The following is a 16,883-nucleotide window of genomic DNA, read 5'->3' as shown; positions in this document are numbered from 1 at the left end:
GACAATTCATTGAAAACATCACTGCAAGCAGTGTTCAGTGACATACTTCAATGTTAATAAAATGATGATTTGAAGATCAGTGAAAAAAAAAATGTAGAACTGCAGCACTAACGACATTACATTGTTTTATGTACCACCCTTATACACCACCTTAATTAACACGAGAAAAGGTACCCAGCCTTGCTGGGAAACAGGGCCCTTCTCCCACCTCCTCTGGACTAAACTACACCCCTTCCCCTACTTCCACCCACCCCTCCCTCTCGACTCCCACTGCAACTGGTAAGTTATGAAACATGAGAAAAAGTGAGTTCACAACCACGAGTATGTTGTATTGTGGTTAAAAAAAAAGCGATCTTATAAAGTTTCGTCGTGATCATCCTTTTGCAGCTCAGATGAGCAACGTCATAACCAAACAACCAAAGAACATCTTTTTCGATTTTATAGAAAAGATAACATTGCTCCAACTTCCTAATGAAATGAAATCACATCCCAAATGAGACCAGATCACACAAAATGGAGAAACAATGCAATCTCGTGTTAAAAACAAAACAAAACAAACAAACAAAAAAAGCATGAGATGACACCCAGCACGGGGTTCGCACTTTGTACTTTGATCCATCCACCAATTACAAAGGAAAATAGGATGTATGTTGTTGTGTTTAGCAAAGTGTCTGCATGCAGAGTGAACCATGTGCCACAGCGCTCGGTAAAGCAGGTGACCGAACGAACGCACACACATACTTTTTTTTGCTCATGAATTAACATCTCACATAGAGTAGGGTAGAGCAGGTGAATGAACTGCATACGCCATACCTCATTGTTCATGTCACCTTACCAGGTCTCACTCGGCACTGCCAGTTGTAGGAATGCGTGTGGACCACATCGCTTCGTTGAATAAGGAAGAATTTTCTTCTTCTTTTTAAGTTTTATGACGTTTGAGCCACGAGGCTGGATAAACATCACGTGAACGAAGGAGCGTTGAGGTAAGTCATAATACTTTGAGATTTCTCGCTCTCGTGAAAAAAAAACCCAACTTAGAACCACCTTACAGAGTTGCGAATGCTTCTGGTTCAAATGGACGAAAATGTGCGGCACATCGGACACGACAAACCCCACCTCTTTAATACTCTGAAATAGATTGGATCTGGGTCCATTGTACAGAGGGAATTTCAAAAACAGGTCGTTCAAACCAAGTAGCTTGCTCAGCAAATGTTTTAAGCACTCCACCAAAACGGTTGAAGCAAGCACTCCACCAAAACGGTATCACCATGGCTTACAAACATCATTTGAACAGCTGACTTGGCAAGCAATTAGCGATGTATAGGGATGAAGCTCGATCGTACAGAAACCGTTTTGACAAGTTCCAAGCCAAGGCATTTTCTAAAGGCCAAATCAAAATGGTGGCTAAGACCTCTGCTTAGTAAAGTTGGGCTGACCAAGCATCAGCCTGTCATGAAGGCAAGTCATTAATTATCTTCAAAAGTTGTGTTTAAATTTATCGAAACACTCAGTCTTCATTCATGCACTCACTCGGAGTTCCCTTAAACGATGAGCAAAAAGATTCAGGCCGATAGGTTTCATGGTTTTGGAGGGAAGGAGGATGAAGAAACACACACACACACACACACACACACACACACACACACACACACACACCATAAAATACCACCAGTCACATCACAATGAAAGAGGAGGGGTGGGGAAGGAAAGGAGACGGAAGAGTGAGAGGAGGGGGAGGGAAGGAAGCATGAGGGAAGAGGAAGGAAAAGCAGCGTGAGGGTAGGGGAATGGAAAGCAGCGTGAAGGTCGGGTAATGTAAGGCAGCATACTGGGGTGTTACTGGGCGAAAGTGCTTTCAATTGTCGAATGTGAAAGCAAAGTTGTTGCTGTTGCAGACTTTGGTTTCTTTGAATCCACATTCTCAAACTTCACTGACAGGTACCCTCCGATGTTTGGTTTTCAAACGTTTAAGCATATTGGATGTATTAGTGATTTTTTTTTTCCTGATACACTGGTGAGGCTTGTATGAGAGCTAACACATATAATGTAGAACAAGGGGAGCAGGAGACAAGAAGGGCGGGAGAGGGATGGAAAAAAACCAGTGTGGAACAGACACGAGGAGATATGTGGAAGGGAGAGGGATTGGGAGGGGTACACAGGGGAAACAAGATGGACACGACAGGGACTTTCATGTCCTGAAACGACAGGGACCTTCAGAAAGGAAAGCAGAAAATTTGAAGGAGGTAGGTTTGGGGTGGATTCACGGGGGTAGAAAAGATCATTGTTTTGGATGGGGGAAGATAAGAGATGGTTGTGAACAGCTGTTTTGAAGACATGGAGGGAAGAGTGGGATTGAAAAGTGTGGGAGTTTGTTCCAAAGGTGTTGAAAAAGAGGAATGAAAGAAAGAAGGTAAGCAGTGATTCTTGATTTTGGCAATTTTATCAGAATGGGGTTACTGGTAGAATTTGAGCACCCTGCACAAATATGAGGGGGGGGGGACAACATATCTCAGACAGAGCAGGGGGGGGCAAGGCCAGAGAGGAGATGGTAGAGGACAGAAAGACTATCAACCTGGCTGCAGTGAGAGACCCAGACTCAGCCTCATTGCAGGAGATACCAATGATTCTAAATGCTTTGGTTTCCACAGCATGAAGCCAAGAAATGTGGGAGTAGGGAGCACCAGCTCAGAGGGGAGAGCGGAACTCCATCAGGTTGTGGACGAAAGCTTTGTATGTGTTCAGATACTCAGGTGTGCCAAGGAAGACGTTTACATGATGGAGGATGCCAAGTTGGTGACTGGCTTTGGAGGCCAGCGTGGAAATGTGGCTTTCCCAAGAAAGATCATGGCATATAGTGAGACCCAGAATGTGTGTTTCAGGGAAATGACACCCAAGGAGTGACGAATCCTAAGTCTCATAATCTGGTCGTTGACCGATGTTAACTCAATTGTCATTGAAGTCAGCTTATTGGACACAGCGACAGCAACTCCATGGGTATGGTAACCATCAGAGCAACCAGACCAACAGTGGGTGTAACCATTCATCCATTGGGACCATACTCTGTGCAGAGCGTTGGTGCTGCCCAAGTGGTTTCCTTGGCTGTTGGAAACAATCCTGGATGGGTCACCACTCCAACACAGGATACCAGCAAGCTGGCACTCATTTTGCCGACCTCAGAAGGATGACAGGCAGGTTCAACCTCACCTGCTATTAAATCAACAGCCAAGTGGGATTTGAACTCAGGATCATAGGATCCCAAGCCCACCACCCGAACCATTACCCAACACCAGGTATAACTACCGACCATGATCTTGCAGCAATCCAGTCTCTGAACCTCAGAGAGCGCTGCAATACCGATGTCCAAGCACTTGAGCTCAGAGGACAACAGACAGGTGATCATCCTCTCTTCAGGATAGGACATTCCAGGCACCCACCCGAAGGAAAGGCTTCAGGTTAACCCAAGGAGACAGCTGTCTGGTGGACACCTCAGCACCACCCCAAAACACTTCCGCAATCTGACCTGGGAAGATTGCCCCGTGTTTTCCCTCCTGTCAAAGATTGGGGATCCCGAAGGCTTTGTCCGAATCTCATCATTTGGTGAGCTGTCCAGTGAAGGGCAGCTGCACAGGAGGTACTCCCAGAGTGGGTTTTCAGATTTTTTTGTGCTTTCATACGTTTTGCAGAATGAATAATTCTGCAGTGGCTGGAGTGCAAATCCTGCCACCAACCTCCTAATAAAAATTAACCCAACTGCAGGAAGACGTCCGCAGACAGTTGGGCACGAGATATGTATAGCTGTTGGCTCACAAGGAGCTCCTTCGCACCTTGGACACCCCAGTCTTCCTACTCTTTTACACCTCAGTGTTTGGGCCACACAGGTTTGTCAACCGTGCTTGGCGAGCAAAAAGGTCAAAAACCAACTCGTCTTTTTCTTGTTTCTCTCAAAATCTACCCTTGATCAGAATGGACCTGATGGGTCCTTTTTTTAATGAGGAAGCAACAGTTTCGGCTAGCTCGACACGGTCTTCTTTTTGCTACTATACAACTTTATTTTGTTGCCCCACACACCACACACATGCCCTGCTTTACAAAGCACCCTGCAAACAAACACATTGCTTGCCTGTACCACATAAGTTTCCTTGCAGTTTCTTTTTTTTTTTCAATAAATGCAACAATGTTTTCTTTGTGGGACGTGGATATTACAAGAACGGGATAACATAACATTGTTACTGTTTTGGAAGACACAAGGGAGTCACATCCAACACATAATGGAACCCAAGAGTTTGAATATATCCATAGGAAAGAGGGAGGGGAGAGGGGGGGGGAGACAGAGAGAGGAGAAAGGAGAAAGAAAGAGAAAGAGATATGCTTTGTGAAAATACAAACACACACACACACACACACACACACACACACACACACACACACACACACACACACACACACACACACACACACACACACGTTTGAGCACTCAGCAATTTTTGATCAACAATGGATAAATCAAGAAAATTACCAAATACCAAGATTGCAAAAATGAAGTGAAAAGATCCAAAATTGTGTCAATTTGTTGCCTTGTTTTTCTGTCACCCCACTATTCCACAAAACAACAAAACATGAAAAAAGAAAAAGTGTCCAATTAAAGCTCAATTGGAATTGACGATCATTCATATTTAGGATAACAGGATAAAACAAGGTACATTAATGTTGGCTCAAAAATTTCACCAAATAATCAAATGGACAATGGATGTTTGAGAAGTTGATCTACCATCGTGTTTATTTCTTAAAGCAATGAAATCTAAACGTTGGATTTTTTTTTCACAACAGATTACATCATCAAAATGTCTGTAACAACATGTAAAGGAATTGACAGAAACCTTCATGGAGATGCCTCTTGAAGAAAGAAGCTTCAGAGTGATTTGGTTCTGGTCGATCCAGGTGGACATCAATGTCATGCTTGGTTATCACTTCCACTTTCACAAATAAATCTGGAAAAAGCAACTTTTATTAAACGTAGGCACTATTGTGTCACATACATACTATTAAAATAGCGAATCAAGAAAAAGAGCAATCAAAAGTTGCAGACCCTCATCGCCAGGACTTGTTTTGTGTGGTGTATTTTGTGGGGTCTTTATGTACTGGTGTGTTACGAACTTCACGAGACATAATTAGCAATCCCACTTTATGACTGCTGGCAGAGTTGACCGGGTACCAAGACGTCCCGCTTTGATCGGACACCTGACACTGTCCCATGTTTTTTTTAATTCAATATAATTCAGAATTGGATTAAAATAAATTCAATTCAAAACAAAACAAATGGAAGACCAAATGGGTAAAAGCCCTTCATTGGAGTAGTCATCCATCCATCCATTGGGACCATACTCTGTGCAGAGCGTCGGTGCTGCCGAAGCAGTCTCCTTGGCTATTGGACACAATCCTGGACGTGTCGCCACTCCGACACAGAAAACCAGCATGCTGGCACTCATTTTTTTGTCAGCTTCGGAAGGATGACAGGCAGAGTCAACCCCACCTGGTATTAATTCAACAGCGGAGTGGGTTTTGAGATGTCTTTTATGAGATGGAGTCTCAGCACCATGTGATCAAATGGGTCATTCCAGTCTCTCCTAAAATTAGACAGCCAAGAAGAAGTCATGCACGATACACCGATTTCTGACACTATATCCACAGGTTCACATAACTGGTACACAGGTGTTCATGTATGGTGAAAAAAAAACACAACACAAAAGTGTACCACGACCACAACAGCAGCTTTTGATGGAAGGTTCTCTCAACTCATGTAGGTAAGTAATGCTCTCCATGATAATTATGCAACCTCATGTCCTGGGATTTCAAAATTTACATGTACAAAATGAAGTTTATAAATGATAACATAACTTATAAGATTTAACAAAAACGAAATCTCAGGGGAACAAATGAGCAAAGAGGAAGAAGAGGTAGTTTTCTCAGCTTGTGTTTTTTGTACATACAAAACAATTTCTGCAGATACTCATTGGAGAATCAAATTAAAGAAAAATTGTGCGAATCCCTGCTGATAATCGCTGTAGATCCAGGCATTGCACAAGAGTACCACATGCATGCTCCAGGTAGATCTCGCATGCGGCCAACAATGTGATGTGTGCATTTTGCAAGCTCACGGCCTTGCTTCTATATCAAAGTTACATTATGTATTGTTGTAGCAACTCAGAGCATGGCTGAGGAGTGGGAAATACACAACACTTCTCGTAAATATGCATTGCATATCTTGAAGATTTTGATACAAGTGGCAACACGGGCCACCTCGGCTGGAGTTTTTGGTGGACATTGACACCGGGGCCACCACTTATTTTGAGCCCTGGTTAGCAGCATTAGTTAATGGACATTTGTGAAACCCATGGTGTCTTTCACAAAGAGGAGGTGTGTTTATTCCAGAACCACACGCAATTATTTTTTAATCCTAATCTAACTAGCATCACCAACAAACCCAGACTTTCAACAATGCGACAAACCAAGTCAAGTGTTGCACATGAAACGAAGATTGAAGTTCCTGAGTTCCTCCACAGTACAGCATTCCATCGATGCTGCAGCTGACGATTCACCAGTAATTAATGACACCAGTCCAGCAGCTGAGGTGAGGTTGCAGCATTGGGCTTTTCATACTTGTGCTCCCTCAAAATGACTGCAGCTGTTGAAGAGCTCAGGTAGAGCTGGAAACGGCAAATAACTTCTCGTGTAGCTTATCTTGGTTGCTTTCTTCAGCTTTCTTTCACGAAAAGAGCCCAGTGTTGAATAACTATCTCATCCCAGTGGCACCTGGGAATGATTGATGAGGTGAGAGCCAATTGGTTGTTTCCTCCAATGACAGGTGAGAGGTGTGATTTTAGCTTTTAACACAAGTGAATTGTAATGGACTCAAACCCCAAACAGCAGCACGAGAGCACTGGAGACGAATCATCTCCCAAGACACCAAACGGAGGTGAATGTGCATGCCTGAATAATCCACCATCAAGCTGTGGTTTTACCAATTTCACACCATGTGGCCGTTTCAGCATGTGCAGTTGACTTTACGAGAGAAATTGTCTTTCAATGGAGGATAGACCCACAACTCAAAATAGAGTAACTTATGCAGTTGGCCTAATGAGGGAAATTTTCTTGTGCTGGAGGATGCAATCATGGCAAAAAATACACAGAAACTCGTTTAAAGTTCAGATTCAGACGGGGTCACTCAAACCTGAACACGCTGCTTCTGCTCTCCCAACTCAGGATGAAGGTCCTCAATGTCACATTAGAGATCATGGCCATCTCTCCAGACACATTTTGAGCTTTATATCCAGCCTCGCACTCCACCTTGCTCTTCAAACTCTCTGCCTATGGCATCAAAGGCCAACTCCACGCAGGACTTGCTGACTTCCTCTTCTCTCAGCGCAAATATGCACCTCTGACGGAATCCTTTTAACGCCTCTCCCTGTCAAGGCTGGAGCACCCCAAGGCAGTGTGTTTGGTCCAGTCCTATTCTTCAAACATTCTCTCTGATGCTGGAAAATCCTCATTATTTGTTTGCTGATGACTCCACCCTCTACTGTTGCATCCTTCAGAGAGAAAACTAGCAGCCTATTCCCTCTCTTCAGCCAATGATGGAATCACAAGCTGCTAAAAGATTTGGAACATGTCCTTCAATTCTGGAAAATATCATTTGGAAAATGGGATTGCATTCCAAAGCAATCCCTTGTTCCAGATCATTGTGATTTTTCCCCTTCTCCCTCACCTCTTTTCATTTTAGCTGGTCGTTTTGCTACTTTTCTGTTTCATCCCCACTTTCCCCTTCCTCTTCATCTGATGTTTCATTCAACTTGTGTGAGGCTTGTTCACCCTGATGTGTCCTTCCATTCTGTTGTTGTTTCCCCCTTTCCGTTCTGCTGTTGGTATTTCACGAGGCTCTCTCATGTGCACAAAAATAAAACATTTGGCACTAAACAAACAAAGATCCCATCAGATGTGAAGATCATACAACTCACCATTCAGCTGGTCGCTTTGCTCCTCTTCCAGACCAAATGAGTTCACATCCTCTATTTTTATCTGCAGAATCTCAGGAAATCCTTCCAGCTCCTCAACCTTCATTTCACACCCAAGCACAGTCGGCCGTTCCGATTCCGGCTGCACAAGAAAGGAATCCTTCAGTCAACTTGAGCGTACAGTACATGGTGGGTGAACCTTCACATCAGCAGTAATCATACGACTCTTGCTGATGTTTGCTCCACCCTGAGAACCGTGATCCCTCACAGTACCAACATGTGAACTATCTCTGTACTTGAGAACTTATCCTTTGCCCATATCAGTAAAAGCACCTCAAACGTTCACCACAAACAAATGCGCACCTTTTGACACCCCCAAAAATAAATTTACATGTTGCAGGTTCTTCAGACAATCCTATAATTGTATTCCATGTTGCTGTAAATTTTGATTTGGTTACATATAAAATGGACAAATGTTTTGATATTGATGTAAAATCTGAGCCTGTTCAGCAGTTTTATAACAAGATGATATTCATAGAATACTTACCCAACGTTGTCAACGGTTTCAGAGATATGGAGGTGCAACTTTTTTGGTAGATTTTTCCAAGATGGCACCTGCTCCACATGACCTATGACATAATTATAATGAAAAAAAAAAATTCCACAGGAGGAACCGCTCATATTCTGAAAAAATTGTGTCCATCGGACAAACAGTTGCAGGGAATTATTTTTTTCATACTGATCAGATCAAGTGTACTTGTCGAATTATGACATCATAATGAAGGCACTGATGACATCATCAACATATCTTATTCCCCATTGTGAGTACAGTCAACCCTCGCCATTCTTGTTCACCATCCACGATTTCATGTATCTGCGCTGGGGCATTCCATGTTAAGTGTACACACCCTCCCGACACTAATACCTCATTTGCTCCACATATGTTGGTCATTTATTCACTTGGGTGAAAAAACTCAAAATACCAACTTTTAGACCTGTGGGCCCATCGGGGCCAATTTTAGGGGCCCCCCAAATTTGGGCGCCACCGGCTGCCCCACAATCTTCCAGAGGCCATATCACAGGTTGTTGTGGTCGGATTTGGGTGATCTTGGTATCAAAATGCTCGTAAAAGTGAGATCTTTCGAATCGCGTAAAGTAAAATCACTCCGAAACAGTAATTCAAAAAGTTAAAGTTTGGGGCACCCTTTGACCTTGGCCCCCGCTCCCCAGCCAAACCGATGGTCCCGATTTTTTTTCGTGTGAGAATACCCCTTCATATACTCCAACACCAGGGCATAAATGTAAATGGGATCTCAATGGGTTAAAGTGTGATGATGGTTTTATTTTTCGGGGACTCGGGTGCTGGACACATAATACATCGCACAATATTTGAACACAAGATTTCCAATACACTACATCAGTATATTGTACATAAATTTTGCACATGCACATGCCGGAACTGGAAGCGATACGAGTATGAGTAAGAGTTTTTCCTCGCATATTAGAGTCAAGATTTTTTTCCAACCAATGTTTTATTTGACAGCTGTGTTTCTATTTTACTGCTTGTGTAGGTTCTACCTGTAGCAGATTTTGGTTCTACGGAAAGATGATTTGTTAGCGATATGCGATCAACAGTAAACCAGAAAACAGGGTTATCCCCTCATGAAATACGAATGGGAAGGCCGATGCGGCTGCCCGTGACTGCCCCCACAAACATGGATAAGCTGAATATTACAATGATGGACGAGAACTTGCTGACATTTTGTAAACAGCTCTGCAGGATCGCAAGGGCGATACACACAAGGGTAAAAGAGGCCCTACCCGAACCAGTGGAAGAGCTGTACCACGCCTTCCAGCCAGGAGACTACGTACTGATAAAACACTTCATAAGGAAAACAGCCTTGGAACCTCGGTGGAAAGGACCATTTCAGGTACTGCTGACCACTCCGACTGAGGTAAAGTGTGAAGGTAAGACAGCCTGGATACACGCCACACATTGTAAGCTTGCAATACCAGCGGAGACAGGGACAACATGAACAACACCTATCTTACCACGACCGCGATTCTTTACGCACTCGTTGGCATATGGGTAATTCGCAATGCCGACTGTAATGGTGATGAAGGAATCGCTAATAATGTGAGAACTACAATAATGGGAAAAGGGAGTAAGGGATTCGATCAGGGAGACTTAAGGGGTGGTAAAAGAAAGAGACGAGAAATAACCCCACATAAAGAATTGACCGAACATCCACGGAACACCGACTTGGCACTATCCCTACAGTACGCTAGGACAATGAACAAAAGGGAATGTTGGGTATGCTCCCACAGTCCTCAAAACACGGATTACCCTTGTATGCAGTTCCACTCCAGGGGGAGGACATGTGTGGGTAGTTAGTCCATAGGCAAGATAGGCCAATTTTAACTAGAGTAGAGCAGACACCAGCATTAGTGAAAGAAAGAATAGCGGAAATAAGGAGTAACTGGGAAGAGGGGGTATACAATTGTACGAGCTTTGAGCATTGGTATTACCCTGAATACAGAACTATTGAGCGGAAAGTCGTGATACAGGGCCCGGCGAGAGCAATAAAAATAACAAACTTCGACGGATTGAAGAAGGGGGAAGGATTAGAAAAGTACCCTCCACACTTTCAACTCGTGCACAAACAAATTGGACTAATTTGCCTCGTTAGAAGACAGGGCAGGGGACCCCACTTAGGAGAATCAACATGCCGACATTATGCAAGACATGGTAATGAGGCTGTCACCATTGAAGGACGAATAAATGGGACAACCATACCTGTAAATAGAGAAGAAAATAACCTCGTCGAACCACAGGCACCCCTGAATGGTATACATTTTGTGTGTGGATATAAGGCGTACTCATGGCTACCGTGGGATGGACATGGTCGTGCTATTTGGGATTTGTACTACCCCGGATTCGGATCACTGACCAATCGCCATTTATGCCACAGGCCAGATCGAAAAGAGCCATTTCAGAAGTTGAGAGGTTTTTCATGATTGCATTCCCCTTTTATGGAGCGGGCAAAAGTGCAAGGTAAATTATCAATTTGGCACCATCATTGGAGAAACTGGCTAACACCACTAGCGAAGGATTTCACAAAACAAGTGCCAAGCTGGTAGCTATATGGACAACCGTTATGCAAAACCGTATCGCCCTGGATATGCTGCTGGCAGAGAAGGCAGGGACTTGTTCGGTCATAGGGGCAGAGTGCTGCACATATATCCCAGATAATTTAGAAGAAATAGATAATTTGGCCAACAAAATAAAAGCCGAAGGTGCAAAATACCATAATTTTAACAAGGGATGGTCAATGGGATCTTGGTTGATGGGAATATTTGGCAGTTGGGGAGCCTGGATAATCCATTGGTTGTTCATCGGGCTCATGATCTTCATAGCTGTGATCGTTGTCATCGCTTGTATTAAAAGTCTAATTAGGGAGTGCGTGAGACGATGTTGCTCTGCAGCAAAGAAGACAACAAAAACGAAGACGGACCTGGGAAGGCCTGCTGTGATTGCCGTGGTCAAGCCGCTGCCAGCGCCTCCACCTTCTCTACCCTCCCCGATAATTCACTTCTCTTTCTCTCCCCAACCCATAGAACCTGAAATATACTGTGAACTTAATGGGACTGTTGACCCACTGCTCAATCTCACATTGGATGAGTGTCTCGAATTGCTTGCGCCAATGGAGGGCATGGGAAGAAATACTATATAACCATTGCCTTGTTGGCAAATACTGGGATTTTGTACTCTGGCTTGCAGTTAGCCAAATATATTCTTACTTGTCGTTCATAAAGAACAATAGTTAGCCAAATATGTATTTTTCCTGTTGTTCATAAAGAACAATAGTTAGCCAAAAATACTCTGACTTGCTGTTCGTAACGAACCCTTGTTAGATATATATATATATATATATATATATATATATATATATATATATATATATATATATATATATATATATATACATACATACATACATACAGTAGACTAGGCGCAAGTTGTCATCATCGGGACCGAGAAAAAAGTGACGACTTAGAAATGTGACGACTTGCGCATATGCGAACATTCATGATGACTGTGGGGTGAAGGATGAAGTCGCGCGTGGCCTAGACACATGTGTGAGAGCCAGCTATTGTACCAAAAGCAAAACACAATCCTCGGGGCGTAGGTGGGGGTTCATTGGTGAGTTGGAAAGTGATCAAGCAAAGATGGAATTCATGAATCGGTTTATCAAAAGTAAAGATAATGAACAACTGTAAGACAACTCGTATACCATCGGTGATGGTATGGTGACAAATTACATGACACAGTCATCGTGGTGATGATTACCACTCAATGCCTACGTGTGAGTGAGTGCGGTAATGTACAAAACAAGCCAATATAAAACCATGATCGGACTTCAACACAAAGCTCGATTGATCCTTTACTCCTTCGCGAAGTAATCCGTTATGCTTGACTGCCTCAAACTCTTGGATATCTGGTGCATGAGAAAGGACTCAAACCGGTCATTGTATTCCATGATGTTGTCTGGGCAATCCTCCACGAAAAGACAGTATCGGCGCATCACATCCAGACAGTATCGGCGAATCCACGCTGCCTGATTCGCCGCACTTCGACCTTGCCGATTCCCCACCTCACTTTGAATCTGTCTATCCAGTGCATCGGCAAGGTCTCGGCATCATCATGTCTGAGGTCCGCAGCGAATTGACGTGCCTTCAGCAGCAACATTTCACCGTCCAACCGAATATTTGGCTGAGCCGACATTTGCCGAAACCAGATGATGAGCGTGTCATTGACATCTTCAAAGGACACACATTTCACACTTACCACCGGCCTCGTGATCTTCTCCACTTGTCCAAATATCTTGCCCTTATTCTTCAAGATATCGTTCAATGTCTGCCGTTTCATGTCCAACTTCTCAGCTATGGCTGTTTTCTTCATCAGTGGGTTTGCCTCGCAAAACTGGATAATGTCGTATTTTTCTTGGTAGGTTTTAGTTGTAAGCTTACGCTTAGTCGCCATTGTCGTGCCTGCAGTGCCATCAACATGTGTACGCAGTTATAAATAGCCTATCACTGACGGTGTAAACCAATGAGCGAGCATCACGATTCCATGAAATCGGGCTTCTCACGAGGCAGCAGTTCCGTGTGATGAGTTAGGAGTGGTAATTTACTTGAGTTTCCATTACGCGGGAACGGACAACATCTGACGACTTAGAGAGGGATGACCCTTTATTCAAAGGGATTTAACATAAATTCGGGACTTTTTGACGCTGCCGACTTAGGCAAAGTGACGAGTTACACGCTGCCGACTTACGCCTAGTCTACTGTATATCCTTTTGTGCCTAAAGTAACTTTGTGAGAGCCGCTTTTGGAAAGTAACTTTGCTTCCTCAGGACCTATGCCTAAGTCATAATCATTGAAATGTATCCACTATTCTACAGAGGGGTGGGGTGTTGGTGGGCCGGTTGGGGGGGGGGTAGAGAGGGGGCTTTTCTATAAGGTTAGAAGGTGCAGGAGGAGCCTCCGTGACAGCATGGGCCAACTTGGAGCTGACCATAAGAGTGGACCACCTGTTGAAAAGAATCCTGCCTGCCGTCCAACCGGTCCATGGATGCTCCGTCTTTCAAATTTATTATGTAACTGTTTGTTTCTTTAACACAAATGTTCCAAAGTAACAAGAGGAGCGATTGTATATCTCCCAAGCTGAGAATAGCCATTTGTTAGCAGAATTACTTTTTAAAAAATCAAAAGTCAAAGAAAGAGCCAAAAGCATTCATTATAGAGTACTCTTAACAGCTGCAGTTCTTGGCTGTGTTAATAGCCAAAGCAGAACTCTTTTTGTGACACAGCTGAGCCTCTTTCTTTGTGACACAGCTGAGCATCTGGCTTTTTATTGCCCTTGTAAAAACCTTGAGCCAAGAGAAACCTGATCGTAAATAAGCCTGTGAACCTTGAGCCCAGAGAAGCCCGATCGTAAATAAACCTTGAGCCAAGGGAAACTCGGTCATAAACAAGCCTTGAGCCGAAGGAAGCCCGATCGTAAATCAGTGCCATTTGATACCGCACAACAGCTGCTTCCACTTTCCAAAGAGTAGAATAAGGAAAGGAATGCAAAGGCTCTTAAGAAGTAAGCCGTCTTCCTGATGCCCTGGCCGGATAATGACCAAACCAGATGGCTTTGAGAGCCCAAAGGGAGGAAATCAGCACAATGGCTTTTCCACCTTGGAGGAAATTGATCTTTGGGAAACAAAGTCTCAATAGAAAACAGTGATGGGAGCTGGGCCAATCTTGAAACTAGATGGTCCCACAAGGGGCAGGGCAAATAGTATACAAGGCAAGCCAGAGTGCCAAGCTCGCAGAGTTAGATTGAGCTGGACTACTGTGGGTATTCTGTTTCTCTATATCTATCCATGTATACATGTTTGGTGTGATTTAAAGCTCTTTTCTTCCAAGACCATACGTGTGGACAGCGCTCGATCTCAATCAGCACGGACACCGTGGTCTCCACATATATATATTGTCGCTATCCCGGCTGTTAATATCTTCCAGCACGGAATACTGACGTTATGTCCGAGCTTCAAGCATTGCACGTGTGGACAAAGAACAACTAAACACACCAATGAGTTTCAAATCAGCCTCTCGGGGTAGGCACGATATTTTATTGGCTCGATCTCAAAAATGGCTGGCAACATAATGGATTACACAGCACAAAAACCTGCCAGAACTCTTGGCAACAATGGAGTTCCAAAAACAAGTCGACAACTCACAGCTCCGTTCGATGATAGCCGGGAATAACGATCACACTCGTCCCGATTTAACTCAATCCTTTTAGATGGAGCTATCACCGATCAGCGCGACTGTGCTGTCGAGAGTCTTGAAAATCGCTTTTAAAACATGCGATTTGGAGCGCTCGATATATTTTTCCACTCGCGATCTTAGAGCCACGTCTGTTGCCAGCAATAGCGCCCCAGCTCTCACGCGGTCCGTCCACCACGTCCGACTAGCCAACCAATCCCTGGGAGCCTGAAAAAGGTCATGTGAAGGGGTGGGTGGGACACTAAATTTGGTGAGAACATGGTTTTTCTCACAGTCCTCCCCACCTAAAATAAAACCCGTCGGATAGACGGCGTTTTGAAACCAGTTATTGTACTAGTTGCAAATCACAGGGCAATATGATGGCGGTGATTGTTAACATTCTTGTACAATAACAATGTTCATCCACAACACAATATTAAACACACAACACCACATTAATATCTACCCCACCATATTTAACCATCGCCCGCACCACAATAGAGAGACAAGGGGAACTAAACTTAACTTTGGTGCTCCTTGTCTATTAGATGGCGACGAAGGAGGTCAGCTAGTCTGTTCTCCACTCCTTTCACGCGTTTGACCATGAGGTCATATTCTGAGAGAAGCGCCCAGCGCAGAGTTCGCTGGTTGGAGGTTTTGGCTTAGCTGAGCCAACCGAGCAGGTGGTGGTCACTGTAGATGGTGATGGGGCCCATGGCCAATGTCGACAGCGAATACCTGGATTGCCGCCCTGATAGCGAGGAGCTCCTTCTCCACGGTACTGTACTTCCGCTCCTTGGGTCGCTCCGACATGACACGAGGAAATATTGCCATGGGCCAATTGCATGACTGACTGACTATGCCTCCCTGGTACGACAACTCGGTGTCGTACCTTCCACGTCTGGGTGGAGGACATGTTATTGGGGGAATATTTATGCATCAGCACACCAGCACCATTCACATAGTAGCCTGTCCGTCCAGGCCTGGAGCCTTCTCCCATTTCCCAGAGGGTGGCAAGGGTGGGATCGAAGTGCTGATCCTCCACTAGACTGGTTACCGCAGACAATGCGGGATAAACCTCAGGTACAGAACTGGGGTTGCTACCCGCCTCGGAGGACCGATTCTCCTTACCGGATTCGCCGACCGGCGAACAAGTAGCTGGGGTCCCCGTGTCAGACGGGAACGGTCCCTGAGGTTGGCCTGACTGGAGGCTCGGGTGGACTTCAGTCGAAGCAACGTCATCGGCGGAGGCTGGAGTCGAGGCGCGATGCTCCTCGGGCCAGAGTGAAGATATGTCTGACTCCGCCAGTCTCTCCGCCTCTTTGCTCTGGGATATAGTGACCACCCCACAGGTCAGAGACAATAACTCCTCCCTGGCCATTGCATCATTGCCAATCAACAAGGATGGTACCGGGTAGTAGGGTACCACCGCACAGGTCATCGGACCCGTAAAAATGTCACTCCGGACCTCGATGAGAGCAAGGGGATACGAGCCAGGAACCTGGTTAATGCCCTGAAGGGCGATATACTCGCCGGTATAATGCATCAGAGAGGCCGGAACTACCCCCCCTACCCCCCCCCCCCACCCAGAGAACACACAGCGTTGCCCCAGTATCCCGAAGGTATTGGCCTTAAACTTCACCACCGAATCAGGGCCACCCACTAAGGCTGTCCCTGAATAATCTTGATGCAGAGGATGAATGGTATTAGCCTGGGTGGCAGTGACCCGTCACCGATGCCACAGTCATGCACGAGGGCCCAGTTGATGACCTCCACTGACCTGCCTCCGATGTAACAACCGGGTTTCCTCGATAGGCCGGACTAGCTGGGTTGGAGAAACAGCGGTCTTCACCATGCCCCACGCGTTTGCAGAAATCGCACCAGGGCCGTGCCCTGGCCTGCAGCTCGCGACCGCCACCAGTGGAGGGCATCGGGGAACCCTTCCCCTCGATCCAGCTTCTGGGCAGACGGGGGGGGGTGGTCTTGATCGCAGAATCCTCAGTCTGACAATGCGACTGCATGACTTGCAACATTTTGCATGCCAAAACATGTTTA

The 16,883-nt window shown here is 45.0% G+C and overlaps 1 protein-coding gene across 1 annotated transcript in view; it reads right to left on the bottom strand.

The window, feature by feature from the left end:
- LOC147009389 (uncharacterized) overlaps nucleotides 1–16,883 on the bottom strand; it is a 105,064-nt gene that overhangs the window by 81,322 nt on the left and 6,859 nt on the right. Inside the window, exons 2-3 of the mRNA XM_085861185.1 lie at nucleotides 8,013–8,151; nucleotides 4,878–4,988 (exon numbers count right to left, since the gene is read on the bottom strand). Of these exons, the coding sequence (XP_085717311.1) occupies nucleotides 4,878–4,988; nucleotides 8,013–8,151 (250 nt within the window). The remainder of the gene's footprint in view (nucleotides 1–4,877; nucleotides 4,989–8,012; nucleotides 8,152–16,883) is intronic.

This window comes from Eptatretus burgeri, chromosome 17 (assembly GCF_056783735.1).
Source record: "Eptatretus burgeri isolate ZD-2024b chromosome 17, Ebu_testis_v1, whole genome shotgun sequence".
NCBI classification, from domain to species: domain Eukaryota; kingdom Metazoa; phylum Chordata; class Myxini; order Myxiniformes; family Myxinidae; genus Eptatretus; species Eptatretus burgeri.
Note: the sequence above shows the minus strand (reverse complement) of the source record. Positions and strands in the feature narration are given on the sequence as shown.